Source organism: Cimex lectularius, unplaced genomic scaffold (assembly GCF_000648675.2).
Source record: "Cimex lectularius strain Harlan isolate CLEC.00 unplaced genomic scaffold, Clec_2.1 scaffold91, whole genome shotgun sequence".
Classification (NCBI taxonomy): Eukaryota; Metazoa; Arthropoda; class Insecta; order Hemiptera; family Cimicidae; genus Cimex; species Cimex lectularius.
This window is the reverse complement of record NW_019394227.1, coordinates 750,772-767,433: the sequence shown is the minus strand read 5'-3', so window position 1 is coordinate 767,433 and position 16,662 is coordinate 750,772. Positions and strand designations below refer to the sequence as shown.

The window sequence follows — 16,662 nt, the reverse complement described above, 5'->3', positions numbered from 1 at the left end:
ATCATTTATGAGATCTAGAGATGAAAAAAGCAGCAAACCGGATTTTGTATATTGCATTATTGAAAACTTGCTGTGGGATGGTCTATTTTATTAGATTTTTCTTTTGTTGTAGGTATTTCTGTTTGTAAGTCCACTGTTATGATTGTATTTATACTTAAATTTTATGGTATTGGTGGAAATCTGTTGGCATGTAAATAACAGGTATTAAATCGTTACAATTAGGCAAAGACAATCAAACTTCATGCTTATTCAGGTATACCTCAAGGCTCTCTTCTTGGTCCACTTTTGTTTCATCTCTTTGTTAACGATATTTCAACTGCTTTTCCTGATATGAAATTTTATCTCTTCTCTTATCTTAGACTATTAAATCATGATCGGATTAAGTCTTCAGGTCACCCTTACTTCTCTTCATACATGGTGTCCTTTAAATGATCTTTCGCTTAATATCTCTAAATGCAATCATATTTCTTTTTTAAATTACCAGATTGACTTAAAACTTCGGCTACACTATTTATAATGAAACTTTTTACTAAATTTTATATAAATAAAGATTTAAGTATTCACATTCCTTCAGATACCATGTATCAAAAATTTGCCCTAAAACTCTAAAAACACTTGGGTTTTTAATTCGTTATTCAAAATCTTTTAAAAATGTTGTTCGACCAATACTAGATATTTCTTTTATTGTCTGATCTACTCACTATTCTCTCAACTCAACAGTATCGAAACGGTTCAATACTTCCTTAGGTATATTATTAACTGGTTGAACGCAACTAGTGATCTAATAATTTCTGTTACTCTAGAGGCAAGAAGAACTAAGTTTAACTGTGTTTTTCTTTATATTTTTTTTAAACTTGACCTCAAGTCTTTCGGATATAAGGTTCAATATCCCTAGATACAAAAATAGTAATTTATCATTATTCAATGTCTCTCACTGCTCCACTAATAACTCCATTCTTACAAAAAATAGAATTCAGCGAACAGGAAATAGACTGAATATAGATTTATTTAATGATAGTCATGTATATTTTTTTTAAAAAGTTGAAATGTTTAAAACTTAAAAAAATTATAATCATATAATTTGTAATATTTTTATATTACTATGTTTAATAATATAATTTTTTTTATTTTAACTATGTCATGTGTTTTAGTAAATTAGGCTATCACCCTGTATATGTTAATAAGTAAGACATTTCCCTTTTCAAACAAGGCTTTTAAACGGTTTTATTTTGAAGTTATTTATTAATTTGCCAATCATGCTTTCAAGTATTCTTCAAACCATCGCTTTCAAAAATTTCACAGATATGTAAATACAAATCCTACCAATTTGCAACGCACGTGTATAATTCTTTTTGTTCCTCTGTACAATTTCTTCTCCCACTGTAAAAACATTAATGAATTTTTCGTTCTGGTGGAAAAGGAAATAATTAGAAATATTCATGAACGGCCCCTTTGTAAAGTTAAAGTTTTCCCATTCCGTTGAATTAACCTTACCTCCCTTAACGTCCGGCCTATGAATATTGAAGGGGTGGGGTTACAAAAATAAAGAGCTCCCCGTTTCCACCGGTAATAAAGCCGTCTTTAAGGGTTGGACCTCGGTGAATGGGAGCTTTGTGCACTAAGTATGACATTAGCGTGATGAATGGGCGACAATCTTTTGTCGGAAAGCCGGTCTACACTTCTTTGTCCACGCTCGGACGCACACAAAGACTGTCTCTGAAATTTTAAAAGTTCATTTCCAGATATGATTCTGTCTCCGGTCGTAGATAAAGACGTGAGAAATTTAAAAAGCCGCAACCTCATCAAAAGGTACTTAAAGAATACCGGGGCGAGACAGTTTATCGACAAATACGAAGTTACAAGAAAAGGAGATGGCCAATTTTGGATCAAGTTCTGTCTTTATTAAAATTGGCGGTGTCGTCAAAAGGTTCACCTATTTGATTAAAGCCTCCATCCACTATGTAAAGACATCAAGTTAAAGACCAATTTTGGACCAAGTTCTCTTTTTACTAAAACGTTCATCTCTTGGACAGAAACATCCAGCCTCTATATAAAGATACTCAAGATAAGGGCCAATTTTGGACCGAGTTCTGTTAAAACTGAACGCTGTTGTAAAAAGTTTCACCTTTTATACTGAAAAATCTATCCTCTATGTAAAAATAGTCAAGATAAATTCGAGCTGGAGAAGAAGAAACAGCCTGAAAGAACTTTCGTGCCCACGGGACTGGCATTTCCTCTTCATTTGGAATATCAAAGTTCAGCTCGCGGGTCAACCCTCGTATTCCATTCTGGTTTTCACTCTCTCTCATAGTGTTCAATACTACACGTTCGGAAACACTTTCGTATCCATATTCGGCAGACCGTTACTTAGACAAATGATTAGAAAGTTTTTTCCCCTTCGCAATATCCATTGTAATATTCCCTACGAAATTGAAAAAATCCGGGATTCGATTATACAATTGATAAAATGTTAAGAATAATGGAATTGAAAGCTGGTTGAACTGGAGTTTTCAAGATAGTGAAAAAAGAACTAAAAGGTCATTACTTACAGTTATTTTCAATCCCAATTGGAAGTTGAATTTATTAAGTGAAAAATCACAGTACAGTTTTCAGACCCCACACTTATTAAATGGTGATAAAAAGAACGTATTCACTCTTTCATATTTTAATTATATTTAAATTCATTTTTGCTCAAGTATCTTGGTTTGCTTGTCCAATTTTCTCTCTTCTTTATGTTATATATAATTTATTTTTTTATTTCGATGAAGTATTGTTATATTACTTTAGTTGTTGGCAAACTTTACAGCAAATGAATAATTAATTACATTTTCTGTTTTTAGAATGCTTTGTCAAAAGGATCGGAAGCAGTGTACAGATCATTGAGGGGTAGAGCATCATGGAAGAGTGTGACTGTTCTAATTCCAAGTAATTGGCCAGATACATGTGTACCTGGCCACAGTACAATTCCTTCACAGGGAGAGACATCCCATATTACAATTGGCCTTCCTCACCCAGTCTACAGAGATACACCATGGACCCAACAGTCAAAACCTTGTGGTCACCCAGGTGATTTTATTTATCTGAGCTATCGGTTGTTTTTGGATCAGGAAGTTCCCACATTGGGTAAGCATTGATTATTTCAAAGAATATGAATAGTTTACTATAATGTGTACTTTTCTGTAGGTAAGAGTTTAGCTCGTGAATGGGCCAAATACAGATATGGCGTATTCGATGAAGTCGGTTTCCTAGATGACCCGATATACCCGTCATGTTACTACTCTGACCTTTCTGAAGACATACAAGTTAACGGCTGTTCAGACAAACCTATATCAGAAAATGGGTAAAGTCTTTTTTTTTTTTTTTTTCATTTTTTGACTGGAAAGCATATTTAATGTTTTATTCTTTTTGCCAGGATGTGCAAAACTGGGCACCTTAATGTATCCAACCTGGTGAGTCATGAGGCCCAAACATCTCTTCTTTTCACCAACTCTCACAAAGTTGACAAATTCTGTGATGCTTCAAGTCATGACAGATTTGCACCCACAAAACAAAATAATCTATGCGAACGAAAAAGTGTAATGCAGATCATCAATGAACATTCAGATTTCTCCAATGCGTAAGTTAACAAGAAGAAATTACTATATCAAATATTTTAACTATTCTTTCAGTAATAAATATTATACATTTCAGGAGTTTCACAAGTAATGAACCTATAAATACGACTCCGACAATTATTTACAAAAGGGAGAGTCTTACACGTTATGTAATTGTAATAGAAGATACCAAAGATATGCTAGTGAGAGTAAGTTTGTAAAAACCTTTTACACAAATTAAAATAAAATACATATAACTATAATATTCAAATGGACTTTATTGTATTAGGAATCATGGCTATATTTGAGATTGGCCATAAGAAAATGGGTTGTCGTACAGTTACAAGGGCAAGTAGAAGTTGCTTTGGTTTCCGCAAATGAATCATCGGCAACTGTCATACAAAAATTAACAACACTTTACAATACAGCAGCAAGAGATTTGCTTGCTTCCAATGTCCCATATACTCCTGGTGATACAAGAGCAGCTTGCTTGTACTGTGGAATCAACAAAGCTTATAAGGTACTTTGATTGTTTTTAAAGTATAATCCTTATATATTATTACAAATTAATATAAATTTTTATTGTTGGGTTGTAGTTGTTACATGAAAAAGCTCAATTAAATGGTCCTGCAAATTCAGTTATTGTTGTCATTGCACCCGGAACTATGGAACATGTGCCCGATCTTACTGAGCTGATGCCTAAACTAAGAAAATCACATATACGGATCGCTACAATAACATATCCTGCACAAGTAAGACCTAGGTCTCTTGACTGGATGGCTGAAGCTACAGATGGTATTTCATTTACCGTAATGGAAACGAAATACAACATGGCAACATCTTATATCTCAACTTATTTCAAATTGACCAATGTTATGTGGGCGATTCAGAGGGCATTTTACCAAGGCGATAAATCAGAATTGCCAATTGAGGTAAGTTTAATGACTATCATTATTGATGTCAATCAATCAGAATTATAATATTTAAATTTATTTTATAGATCCATAGAAAAGAAATAGTTGACAATGGTCAAACATCAGTAACAGGAAGTTTTGTTCTCGATGACTGGCTTGGTGAGCCAGCTAAATTTACAGTTCTTACCCATAATATAGAAAATCCTCTGATAAGAAGCATTACTCTTGTAAGTCCTTCTCATAAAGTTTATTCTACACGATCAGATGCATTGATTTCCCTCAAACTTCTCAATGTTCCAGCAAATATAAATGAGGTATTTATTTAGAGGTTTTTTCTAAAAATATTCCTCTGTGTAATCTCCTGCTAAATATATATTACAATTTTTTTTATAGACTGGAACATGGACTTACACAATTGAACGGTTTTCTGGATCACCTCAACCTCATTATGTTCAAGTAATGGCTACACCTAGATCTCATAGTGCACCAGTCGTAAATGCAAGACTATTCTCAAGCCATACTAATAATGGTGTTATTTTATACACTGAGGTATAGACTTTTGTTATTATTATTATTAATTTAATTAGTATAAAACTACAATGTAATATTATTAATAGGTGAAACGAGGTGATTTCCCAATCCTAGGCGCTAAAGTTGAAGTAACTGCAGTCAAGATAGGCATAAATGGATCAACACATCGGGAAAAATTTGAGCTAATGGATACCGGAAGTGGTGGTTAGTTCTCAATAGCATTGTTGAATTATTAAAATATAAGGGATGGAGGTCATTCATTCTACTTTTTTTTATTGTTATTTGCAGATCCAGATGTAATGAAAGGTGATGGCATATATTCCCGCTACTTTAGTGCCTACGCAGGCGGATCAGGGGATTATACATTTGAAGTGACTGTTAGTGATAATGGGAATACTGCTTATTCTTGGCAGTATGGTCATCAGTATGAAGGAGATCTTTTGACAAGTATGTTTTCTTATGATACAAAAATAATTCCAAATCTATAGAATTGTATAAATTGTACATTTATTTATAGACGTTGCCTGCTGTGGAAGTTCAATGCCTGCACCTACAGTTGAACCTCTATCCCCTTTCCAACGGATTCTCCCACCATTAACAATCCACATTTCTAAAAATGATGTTGTGTCTGGAAGAGTTGGAGATCTCCAAGCAGTGATCCTTCCAACTGACCTGAAAGCCCGTTTAGTCTGGACTGCACCTGATATGGGCGGAAAGCCAGTGGCAAAATACGAACTGAAATATGCCCACCAGATTGGTGACATTATCGATCACTTTGACTCGGGAACTCCTTGGGCTCATGGAGTACCATTTCCTCTTACGCCAGGATCTGAAACAACTTTTACTCTAGACTTTACCAGGAACCCTTCACTATTGGACCAAACATTGTATTTTGCCATCAGAGGATATACTGAATTAGATGAACTCGCAAAACCAGGACCAATATCAAATTGGATAAGAATTAATGTGCCTTCTCCTCCACCACCTCCTCCAATGACTACTTCGACATCCACCTCAATGCCACTTTGGACTCAAGAAGACGAGACAGCAGTTCCTAATTTGGCTGAGAAATTTGAACTGAGTTTAGAATTCATTCTTCCTGTCATTATTGGTTTACTGCTATTAATATTAGCAATTACTGTTTACTGTTATTTTTGCTTAAGAAAACGTGCTAATAAAGATGCTAAGGCCAATCATCCAGAAAAACCATTAAATGTGTCAATAGTTCCAACTGAAAATGGTAACAATGTAACTCATTCAGCTCCTACAAGCAATTATGAAGTGAACACGACAATGACAAATTTACCACAGTACGAAGTGAGTGTGGAAGAAGATCCGAATAAAAGATACAGCATGACTCCTTATGATGGGATGGTACAAAATGGCAATTTACCCAGCCCTGGAAATTATGGCAACAGCAATTTAACTGTTATCAGTGAATATGACAATCGCAATAATACCCTAATCAGAGAAAAAACCCTAAGCCCTTACCAATCTTGGACTGCATCACAATTACTACATGAGCATGAGAGAAGACACAGTCCTTATGGCCAAGTCGATGACTATTCCCAATACTACCCTCCTCCTGTTCCACCACTGCCAGCCTACCAGCAAGATATATATGGCCCGGCTGGTCATTTGCCACCACCAAATCAATTCATTAATTACCAACCGAATCCAAGCATGTACAATGCAAGTTTACAAGGATCTATGACTTCAGTGAACAGTAATGATAGAAAACGAAGAAATGTTACTATGGTCTAATACTTCTCAAAAATTTACCAACCAATTTCATTTTTTTTTTTTTTTTTTTGTTAATATTTTTACTTTTTTCCCCAATTATTTTAATTGTGTAAGAAATGTAAATCTATTGTGATTGCTTACTTTTATGTTTTGTAATTATTGTATATTTGATCAGTTTATATCAGTCCTAGTCTTATATTTTCTAAGACCATTGTGTATTTTGGATCATATCAGATCCTAACATCAATAGAAAAGGGTCACAAAAAGGTCAACCGAGCCTTTTACTTTGGAAGTTTGATTTCCTTCCGAGCACAAATGGCCCTGACTGAATTATTTATAAATGTTAAATTCATTTAGTCACTGTGGCATAAAAAAATGTTCAAACAGAATTAATTTTTTTATGTTAAAAGAATTTGTTTGACAATCTTTTCTACATGCATATGTGAGTATAAATTGTGCCAGATTATGTTTTTCTAGTCAATAAAACTGATTCATTCAACAGTTTTATACACACAATTTGAAGTCTCTAAATATACTTTTAAGTGGTATAAATGTATTATACTAAGTGTAAACTATATTGTTGGCCAGTTTCATGTACATACATAGAATCGAAAATTTTATAAGCTCTTTAAAAGTAAAAGTGTAATTATATTTGCATTTTGATCTCATTTCTTTTAGAATTTTTTAAATATTTTTTTTTCACATTTAGGGGTCTGTCAAATGTCCTTTTGGGGAATGAATCTCTTTCCATAGTTACACTTTATGACATAAACTCAATGTGAGGTATTCGATTTGTAATTCTCTTTCAAAGTAGTTGTACCATTTTTTTTGGTACTAATTTGTAAATGTAACTTAACTATTTTAAAAGAAATATTGTTATTGACTTTAATTAATAGAAACATACGTAAATGTTATGTATTTTTTTTAATTCTGTACATATGACTTTTAGAAATAATTTTGTAAATACGACTATATGTGTGACTACTGTAAATATACCTTATACTTTTTAAACCTGTTTTTTTTATCTCATTATATGAAAATATTACCTTGACAACGTCCTTTATGATCAAACTGCATTGTTCAGTACCCAGCAAGGTAATTAAAAAAATACATATTATTTCTTTAGAAGGAAGAAATGGTGGTATAGAAATGGTGAAGGTTTGGAGTGAGTATGTATATTCACTTTTCAGAAATGATGGTTCTACTAAGATTTGTTGTTTAAAACAATCCAGATTTTGAGCATTACATGGTCATCAGGTTGAAGGAATTACAAAACATCTCTCAACATAAAACGTAAGAGTGAACCTGCCGATCTCTTGTGATGATGGATGATGATGTACATCAAAACATGGACAAATATAATTTTAGAAATTACACATTCATAGTATATCACCTTCAAATGTTTACTTCCAGTAGATTTCCTAGCAATGTTTTGATGGGGTTAGAACTGTGGACTAATCTCCTAACGACAAGGGAGCTCACGCTTTCCAAGACTTTGCCTTCTTCAGCCTCAATGTTGATCATCAGCTCATTCGTTGGATCATCATTCTCTAAGAGCCTTATCCATCACAAATGAAAGAAAAAGAATATTCTTACTTTCTTTTTTTACTGGAGGAAATAATAAATACCAAGCTTAAGCCTTAACCCACTCAGGTGTAAGAAGTTGGCAACATGAACAAATTGCTCAAGTTCGAATCTGGTAGTATTAGAAAGAAAATTTGTTTGGAGCTTTTATTCTGGCAACCTTTAAATTTTGTGATTTGGCCCTCTGTCGCAAAAAATGCAACAACAAAAAGATATTTACATGGATCATCAGAGAAGCTCTCATATATCAAGAGCACTGTCGATAGGTGGCCCTCAGAGGACCTGACATGTAAAGAAAGGTCATCCTCACATGATTATGAATCGATCATGCAGAGAAAAGTAGCTCGATGTGTCCTAACTAATTGAAAGGTGCAATTTCTTGGCTCCATATAGAAAGCACATAGGAATACCACTCAATATGAGAATTATGCTTGAGCACAACAGAGATGGGTCCTCTGTTCTAAATCTTGGATGAAAGAGGGTGTTTTATTGCATATATTAATGATAGTTTTGTGTCTCTAGTAAGTGTTGAGAGTGACTGTATTTATTAGTGTGAATAGGTAGTTTGAGAAGGTCAAATATTGAGTACTCCATTGACCCTTCATTAAGTTAGTTATTTATTTAATGCAGTTCAAATAAGTTATGTGATTCAAATCCTAACCATCAAGAGTATAAAAACATACACAACAAAAAGAGTTAGACATGAATTGATAAAATAATAAAAGCTAGCGAACTGCAATAAATAACAATAAAACTTGTGGATAAGGAAAAAATTAAATATATAAAAAACCTAATCCAATGTTAGATTAGATGACATGAATATATTAGATGATTAGATGCATAAGAACTGAAATTATTAATAACATTATCCATATATTTGAAGTACAGTTCCCTAAATATTAGTCATCAAATCGTCATAGTTGACGAGTACAACGCTATCTTCACATTAAAACCATTGCACACCATGATTCATCCCTTCTTCAGGGAGTTTATTTTTAGAGGACTCAAGCATGTCTATTTGAAACAGTGAACACTGAACAGTCTCAAACCGCCAGTCGACGCTATGGAAGAAGTTGAAGAGCCCAAGCAGAAGGACAGGAGTAGAAAAAAGCAGCTTTATGCTTCTATCAGAAACCTTATGGAGTTTTACTTCAGCCCTTCGAATCTTGCCAAAAATAATATGACTGCCGAGTTGCTGAAAACCAAAGGGAGTACGCAGTATTTTATCGATTTTAAATGTACTAGTTGAATATTTTAAACTGGAAGTCGCAACAGGAGGCAAACCAATTAAATTCAAGACCTCCGACAGTGGCACCATGCACTTTATGTCAGAATTCAAGATAATAAATCTAAATATTTGTTTTAAATCGAAATTTGCTTCATTTTATGTTGTAAAAGTGATGCTGGTGCTGTTTTGCTGCTTAGTTTGCTTGTTCAGTCTTATATTTATTGTATTAATTTTTTTTTATCCAAAGGCATCGAATTGACTGAATTCCTCAGTTATAACAAGATACGCGCTTTGACGAATAATATCAAAGACCTGCGGAAGGCACTCAAGCATTCAACTGAGCTGGAAGTTACCGATGAAATGAAAGTTAAGCCTAAAAATCTTGTAATGAAAGACAACATTGACGAGTGCACCATTTATGTTGTATGTATTTAGTAATTACTAGTGAGTATTTATTTATTTTACAATATTTATTTTCTTTTAGGAACATGTGCCACCTGATGCTGATCATGACTGGCTTAAAGAACAATTTTCCATTTATGGCTCTGTTGATTATATTTCCATTCCTAAATACAGCAGTTCTAAGAAATGTAAAGGATTTGCTTTTATTGAATTTTCCAAACCAGAGTTTGCTGAAAAAGCTGTGGAGGTGATTTTTAACTTTTTCTCATTCAATATGTAAAGTACATTTTACTCATTTTCAGGAATACAAAAAGGTTGGAAGTTATTTATCGACAGCTGAAATGGACCCTAAACATTTATTAAGTATAGCAACTTACGAAACAAAATCTGAAGGGCAATTATTAAAAGAAAATGCAAATGTCGCTTCACAGCCTTGCGAAACAAAGAAAAGAAAAGCAGACAAAACTCCTGAACATCACGAGGAAGAAGTTAAAGCAAAAAAGCAAAAAGCAAATTTTCAACCTGAAACTGAAGAGGGTATCTTATGCTGAATCAATTACCTTAATATACAATTACTCAATTTCCTTTGAACCCTTATTAGCCGATAAGCTCCAAGAAGAAGTTGCTGAAGGTGAAGAAGTTACAGAAGAGGTTAGAAAAAAGAAAAACCGAAACAAGAAAAAGAAAGCAAAGAAGGCTAAAGTAACGGCTGAAACATCTGGTTTCCAAATTTTGTCAAAGTAAGTAAGCAGTGGTATTTTTCAAGAATACACGACTATATATTACTAATTGATTAGGAAGGATTGGAAACACCTAAGAAATAAATACCTGATGACGCAAAGGGAAAAAACTACTATGTTGAAACAGCACTTAAGACAGTTAAAACAAAAACAACAAGACCATACAGCAAATAAATACAGAGAACAAGAGGAAAATAATCATAATATTAATCAAAAGAATAGTAATAGTACCATCCCCAGTGAATTTACCCCTGGTATAATTGTAAAGATCAACATGAATGAACCTGTTATTAGCAGAAAACAATTTAAAGTAAGTTGTAAAATAAAGTTCATTAAAATTATAACTTTTTTTAAAATATAATTTTAGGATGAAATTAATGTCGTAAGCTCCGCAGTAAAATACGTTGATGTAAAGGAAGGAGCGATGACAGTGTACGTCAGGCTAAAAACAGAAGAAGACACCAGAAAATTTTGTGAAGATGCACCATGGCAAGAAGTTGAAATTTTAAAGGGTACCTCTTTAAAAATAAAAATATAAAAAATAATAATATAAAACATTTTTAATTTTTACTTAATTTCAGGCGAAGAAGAGCTGGAGTATTGGAAAAGAATTCAGAAAGACAGGGAAGAAAAATTAAACAAGCCAAAAGTAAAACAGAGAGGAAAAGAAAAGCTATTTAAAAAAGCTGAGAAAGTACTTGGCCACCATATAACATTTAATTGAAAATTATGTATGATTTTTTTTACTGTACATTGAGTTTTAAATATATGTGTGTAGTTAAGTTTATGTTCTTTTTTTGTAATTTTACCGAACAAAAATCTTTCTTAAAAAAAAAAATCAGGTTGCCAAAATACATTTTTTTTAAATTCTGTTCAATACTAAATACATTTGTATATATTCAACCAATGTAATGTGTTTCTTTCTGTGCCTCTCCCTGCTTTCAGACCTGAAAATAATCGTAAGAGAGAAAAGTGCTGAATCAATTATAAAATTCAATGATAGGCTAGCCAGGAAGATCAGAGGTAACAAAACTACAAGTTTACAACAGATTGTTGAATTTGACAATTAAATTTACTGTTTTGTCTTGTACAGCTGAAACACACCACCCAATATGGAAAATGCTGAGAATGGGCAAACTGAAAGGACAACCAAGCTGTAAAAAAATAAGGTTTAAAAAATTTACAATCAATTTCAATCTAAAATTCATCTTTTTGCTATTCTTCCTATTGTACTACTCAACCTATAAGTCTAGAAACAACCTTAATGAAACTATATTCTACTTCGTAAGTCACGAATCTTGGATCATGGAAAAAGTAAAATAAGGTTTGGAACAAAGGGTAATCTGAAAGAGCGAGATATGGCCTGTGTGTTGGGCAAAGAGGTATCAAATTACTGTTGATTAATTTTGAGATATTTGTTGTAACATCACACTGTCAGTTAGGCTTTTTTTTCTTGGCATAATTCTTTGTTTGAAAACATAATAAAGCAAATTTTGTGGCAACCTAGGAAGATAGTTTAAGGAATCCGAAGTACTGAGCCAGAAATGTTTTTTTTAACAATCAAGCCAAATAAAAATTATCATGACATCCAAAACGTTTTTTTTTTTTATAATAGTCTGGAATTTTTTCCCAAGAGAATAATTGAACTGTTACAACAGAATGGATAAAGCAATAAACATTTTCAGAGGAAATATTGGTAGTCGAACCCTGTGGTCTACCAGACTGATAGAAACCAACGAGCTGATTGACTGCTCTGCAACCATGATCATTCAGAAAAACAACATTACAGAAGGATGTCAGTCATTTTACTGTATACAAGTACATTCATACCAATATTTTGGTTCTGTTCATATCAAAATTCTAAATAGAGGGTTTTCTATACATGCTATTGAATAGCGTAGAACCCTGAAAAATTCAAAACAACAAATTTGTATTTTTTTACCAGATTTTTTTTTAAAGGGTATTTCAACCATGAGGTTATTTGAACCCTTGGGGTGCCGGTGTTGAAAGCCCATTTCCAATATTACAATGAAAGGTAGTTTAATAGAGAACTTTAACCATGGAGGTGTAGTCTCTCCCTGATATGCTGATCCTAGGGAGTGATTCATCCAATGGATTCACCAACCCTGTTATGACACTGGGTCACTAGTATTTTTTAAACCAATTGTCCAGAAGATCATCGCTTCCCAACCAATGGCAATGGGCACATTCAAAAGATAGGTCATTTCAACTTCCAACACATGCAAAATATATTTAGCCTAAAACTAACTTCTATAGTATAGGCACACAAATATGTAATTCACACCTATGTACAGTGTACTCTTTTTGATTGGTTGGTGTAGTATTTCATCATTGACACAATATTATTAATTTAATCTAAATGAGGGTTGATGGGGATTTTTATAAATATTCTGCCATTAGCCCTAAACGCACTACTATATTATACCATAAGCCTTCACCATTGACGCTAATAAATACACGCACTCAAACAAGGCACATAAATCAGATCTATATACAATAAAAAAACATGTCTCCAAAAAGCAAAACTGAAAACCCGCTACTGTGCCCGAAAACATACTTAAATACTGCAACATGGCTATATAGTCTATCTAAGGAGCCAGTTTCTATTATGTGGGACACATTAAGCAACCTTTCTCTGCATGAAGGGCTGAGGAGCAGGTGCCACTGTGTCAACCTCACATGGCCTATTCTTAATCGGGTATTTTACCTAGGGGATTCCTTGTTTCCAGCTCAGGTTCTTGAGGGGCATCTGTAGTTTAATAGTTATGAATTAATGTCGTGATAATAAATTTTAATGAGAGGGAAATCTGCTTTAATATTTTATTATTTCTCCCAATTTGACTAGATCATGAGGTTTATAAATTTGTGGTAAACTCTAAACGAAAACTATCAGAAATTCGATAACTCCAAACTGCAAAAATTTAAATATTTGCTATATTTAATCCTGAATATGGAGTAATAATTTCTTGTTAAAATGAAAACCTTTAAAACTTTGCTGTGTTATAATGGGTTGTAAGGGGTGAAACCTTGGACGGTAACAAATTTTCATGAAAACCTCCCTGTTTTGTTATAAGGTGTTGGAAGGTCTTGGTTCTTTTGGATTATCCAAAAATAATTTTTAAAATGTCCCTTTCGAGGGGTTTGCACCTTTTTCGAAGGATTGACACCACCCTGAGAAAACCAATTGCCTCGCAGGTCCAGCAAGTTAGGAACAGCGGAGGATTGTAAGTACCCTACTGAGCTAAATCCAGTTATTTGCTTTTAGTTTTTAATAATTAAAGAATTGTTGGAAATTGACCAATTGTTCTTTAGGTTTTCGTACAGATGCGGTGGCTATCCACCGAGAAAGTTAGTGGTTTATGGGTCCCAATTTTTAATGGGTTTTACTTGGTGGTGGATCCTTTGGCACTTGTGGCAAGAACCAGACCATATTACAGTAAGTGTGACAGTTTATATTTAATTTAAGCATCCACTTACAAAATTAATTGTTTAAGGGCGAATTTCCATATCCAGACCCAAAATTATGGACCAATGAAGAACTAGGAATCCCTGAAGATGATGAGCCTTGATCATTAAGTTTTATTTTGTAGTTTAAGTAAGACCTTGTTATTGATTGTAATTAAACTTTTTCGAAAAATAAAAATGGTTTATGCCATTAGTTTGTTGTAATTGTACTATAGATAGTAGTTATGGATGTGTGGAACTAATAAGACCTGTCTGCTTGTGTACTATTATTAGAGATCGAGCCTCACAGAACCTCGACTCATCGAGAACCATTGTTAATAAGAACCACCAATTCATGTTTCAAAGCATTTCCTTCTCTGCATACCAATGCATACTTTCTGTACCATATATGCCTATCATCAATGATGGCATATTTCACGGTTGTCCCCCCCCCCTCCAGTAAGAAAAATTCAATTTATGGTAACATACATAAAGTTTATCCCATGCAGGAAAACAAGTTCTATTGCTTGAATTACCATGTGATATGTTCCATTGATGCTCTGTTGCACTATTGGATCATATTCTATGAATTTGTCTTTCATCTTTTGAACAAATCAAGAGATTTCTTCAAATTTTTCTCCTGTTTTTCTTTTATTTTCTCCTCTCCTTCATCGTCAGAGGTCAGATCTCTCCTTATTCCCACTCTCCTTTAGAACTCAACAAAGGGGACAACGCAGAAGAGTGAAAGCATGGATAATGAGAGTCTACTGTATGGTAATGATGATGAATATGGTTACTAGGAAGTGTAGAGTTTTTTGTTCCCCAAGCACTGCAGCCTTCTGGCTTATTTTATTATGCCCAAAATCCGGATCGCTGCATAAAACCAATTTGTGAGTAGAACTATCGTTTACAAGTGAATTGATAAAAGCATGTCTCAAATATTACAAGGGCAATGCACTCTTGTTGCCCCACGTCAACAATCACTGCACCCGATCACCCACTTTTACATATTTAAGTACAAAATGTGACTTTGGAGAGTGCCAATAGATTCCTGAAATTCACAAAGGGAAATACAGTCACATCCAAGTAGAAACCATCACAAAATATTCTGGAGTGAATTAAAATAATTGAGATGCAATGAATGAAAAACTCAAGTTTGACAAATCCTTCAAGTGATCATGGATAATATAGGACTAGAAGAAAGGTAGCCCCGAGCTTCAGGAAGAGACCTTAATATGGTACTCTTTGATAAATCTTGGACTAATATCAACTATTTTTCAAGCTGACATCCGTGCAATGTAACTCTAGGGAGGATGCATAGGAGTTAAAAAAGAAAAATATGAAAAGTGCAATGATTTATATACTCTCAGAGAGCCCGGCAGCTATAAAGTCACTAAATGTATGTATGTATGTTAAGTCCAAGTTAAGTCTGGGAGTGCCTAAATTACCTAATAGCTCTAGGAAAACAACAAGATTACATTAAACCAACTGGCCAAAAAAAGGGGCAACCCTTAGGTGCACCGGAGTGTATGCCTAAGTTGGAACTGGAAAAATGGCTTGAAAAAACTCAACATGAGGCAAGCTTGGGGACTTATAAACCTAGAAATGGAAGGCGAAGGAACTCCTCACTCATAGCCGGCAGGATTTGGGGAAAATTATAGGCCTCTAAACCAGCCACTGCCTATCATCTGTAGAAGATGGTCAGATCAGAGAAAGAAACATACCGACTCTGTTAGGAGGGGCCTTAGACATTGGTACATGTCCTTTGTAAAGCATTAGCCCGATAGTACAGCCACTTTGGTATGGCAATTCTCACACCAGAAGAGGTGCAGAGGAAAGTGCTTACTCTTATAGGAAAAAGTGCATTTTTCAAGGTATGGGGTTCCATTTTTCAATTTATAGGGGTTCCACAATAGATCTAAACTGCTCAAAAATGAATAGGGATATTTGTAATTTATTCTTCGTCTATTAATTTTAATTAAATTAACAGATATATTCTTGTTAGTTGGATAAAAAAACATAACAATAATGGATTTTCTTAGTAATAGTAAACATGAAGATTACTCATTTTCTAAACAAACACCTTTTCTCATCGTTTCTACATTTCAATCCAATTGTATACTCTTTAACCATGGAAAGGCATTATCTTGAACCAGAAGTTCGCAACACTATTGTGAGAATGAGCCAAAGAGGTCACCAGCAAGTGGTTATCGCAGAGGCAGTTGGCATTTCTCAGAGCGTGGTCTCCTTGGATTTAGCACAATTCTGAGAGACTGGAAATGCTAATAGGAAGCCTGGTAGTAGATCTCATCACAATAAGAAGGTAAGAGAGGACAGAAATATTGTTATAGTGCCGCCGGATCCTAAAGGAAGTACAAGATGTTTAGGCAAGGCCTTTATCAACACATACTATTCGTAATCGTTTGTGGGAAGTAGGCCTTATAGCAGTCCAGTGGAAACAC

The 16,662-nt window shown here is 33.9% G+C and overlaps 3 protein-coding genes across 4 annotated transcripts in view; all 3 read left to right on the top strand.

The window, feature by feature from the left end:
* The window catches only part of LOC106674231 (calcium-activated chloride channel regulator 1-like), a 35,769-nt gene extending 28,097 nt beyond the window's left edge, over positions 1-7,672 (top strand). Inside the window, exons 2-12 of the mRNA XM_014406846.2 lie at positions 2,841-3,123; positions 3,184-3,340; positions 3,413-3,616; positions 3,691-3,802; positions 3,883-4,113; positions 4,190-4,525; positions 4,594-4,821; positions 4,901-5,056; positions 5,125-5,242; positions 5,327-5,485; positions 5,556-7,672. Of these exons, the coding sequence (XP_014262332.1) occupies positions 2,841-3,123; positions 3,184-3,340; positions 3,413-3,616; positions 3,691-3,802; positions 3,883-4,113; positions 4,190-4,525; positions 4,594-4,821; positions 4,901-5,056; positions 5,125-5,242; positions 5,327-5,485; positions 5,556-6,802 (3,231 nt within the window). The 3' untranslated portion in view covers positions 6,803-7,672. The remainder of the gene's footprint in view (positions 1-2,840; positions 3,124-3,183; positions 3,341-3,412; positions 3,617-3,690; positions 3,803-3,882; positions 4,114-4,189; positions 4,526-4,593; positions 4,822-4,900; positions 5,057-5,124; positions 5,243-5,326; positions 5,486-5,555) is intronic.
* A 1,661-nt stretch (positions 7,673-9,333) lies between these two features.
* On the top strand, positions 9,334-12,289 carry LOC106674282 (la-related protein 7). 2 transcript variants are annotated; one of them, XR_001341494.2, is made up of 10 exons: positions 9,334-9,576; positions 9,841-10,016; positions 10,078-10,242; positions 10,298-10,532; positions 10,597-10,735; positions 10,793-11,045; positions 11,103-11,247; positions 11,317-11,466; positions 11,681-11,758; positions 11,829-12,289. XR_001341494.2 is itself a non-coding variant. In XM_014406914.2 (8 exons), the coding sequence occupies exons 1-8, from the start codon at positions 9,429-9,431 to the stop codon at positions 11,457-11,459; spliced, it is 1,404 nt and encodes a 467-aa protein (XP_014262400.1). In that variant the 5' UTR covers positions 9,334-9,428; the 3' UTR covers positions 11,460-11,517. The 2 variants fall into 2 exon arrangements, 1 of the variants encoding a protein (XP_014262400.1); XM_014406914.2 differs by lacking the exons at positions 11,681-11,758; positions 11,829-12,289 and having other exon boundaries at positions 11,317-11,517.
* Positions 12,290-13,799: 1,510 nt separating this feature from the next.
* Positions 13,800-14,414, top strand: LOC106674026 (NADH dehydrogenase [ubiquinone] 1 beta subcomplex subunit 2, mitochondrial-like). Its single transcript, XM_014406456.2, has 3 exons — positions 13,800-13,980; positions 14,069-14,192; positions 14,251-14,414. The coding sequence occupies exons 1-3, from the start codon at positions 13,880-13,882 to the stop codon at positions 14,323-14,325; spliced, it is 300 nt and encodes a 99-aa protein (XP_014261942.1). The 5' UTR covers positions 13,800-13,879; the 3' UTR covers positions 14,326-14,414.
* The last annotated feature ends 2,248 nt before the right edge of the window (positions 14,415-16,662 follow it).

Coding starts and splice junctions, on each gene's coding strand:
- LOC106674282 (XM_014406914.2), top strand. CDS start 9,429: ATGGAAGAAGTTGAAGAGCCCAAGCAGAAGGACAGGAGTAGAAAAAAG. Junction 11,046..11,102: donor TTAGCAGAAAACAATTTAAA/GTAAGTTGTAAA, acceptor ATATAATTTTAG/GATGAAATTAATGTCGTAAG. Junction 11,248..11,316: donor AGAAGTTGAAATTTTAAAGG/GTACCTCTTTAA, acceptor ACTTAATTTCAG/GCGAAGAAGAGCTGGAGTAT.
- LOC106674026 (XM_014406456.2), top strand. CDS start 13,880: ATGTCCCTTTCGAGGGGTTTGCACCTTTTTCGAAGGATTGACACCACC. Junction 13,981..14,068: donor GTTAGGAACAGCGGAGGATT/GTAAGTACCCTA, acceptor ATTGTTCTTTAG/GTTTTCGTACAGATGCGGTG. Junction 14,193..14,250: donor AAGAACCAGACCATATTACA/GTAAGTGTGACA, acceptor TAATTGTTTAAG/GGCGAATTTCCATATCCAGA.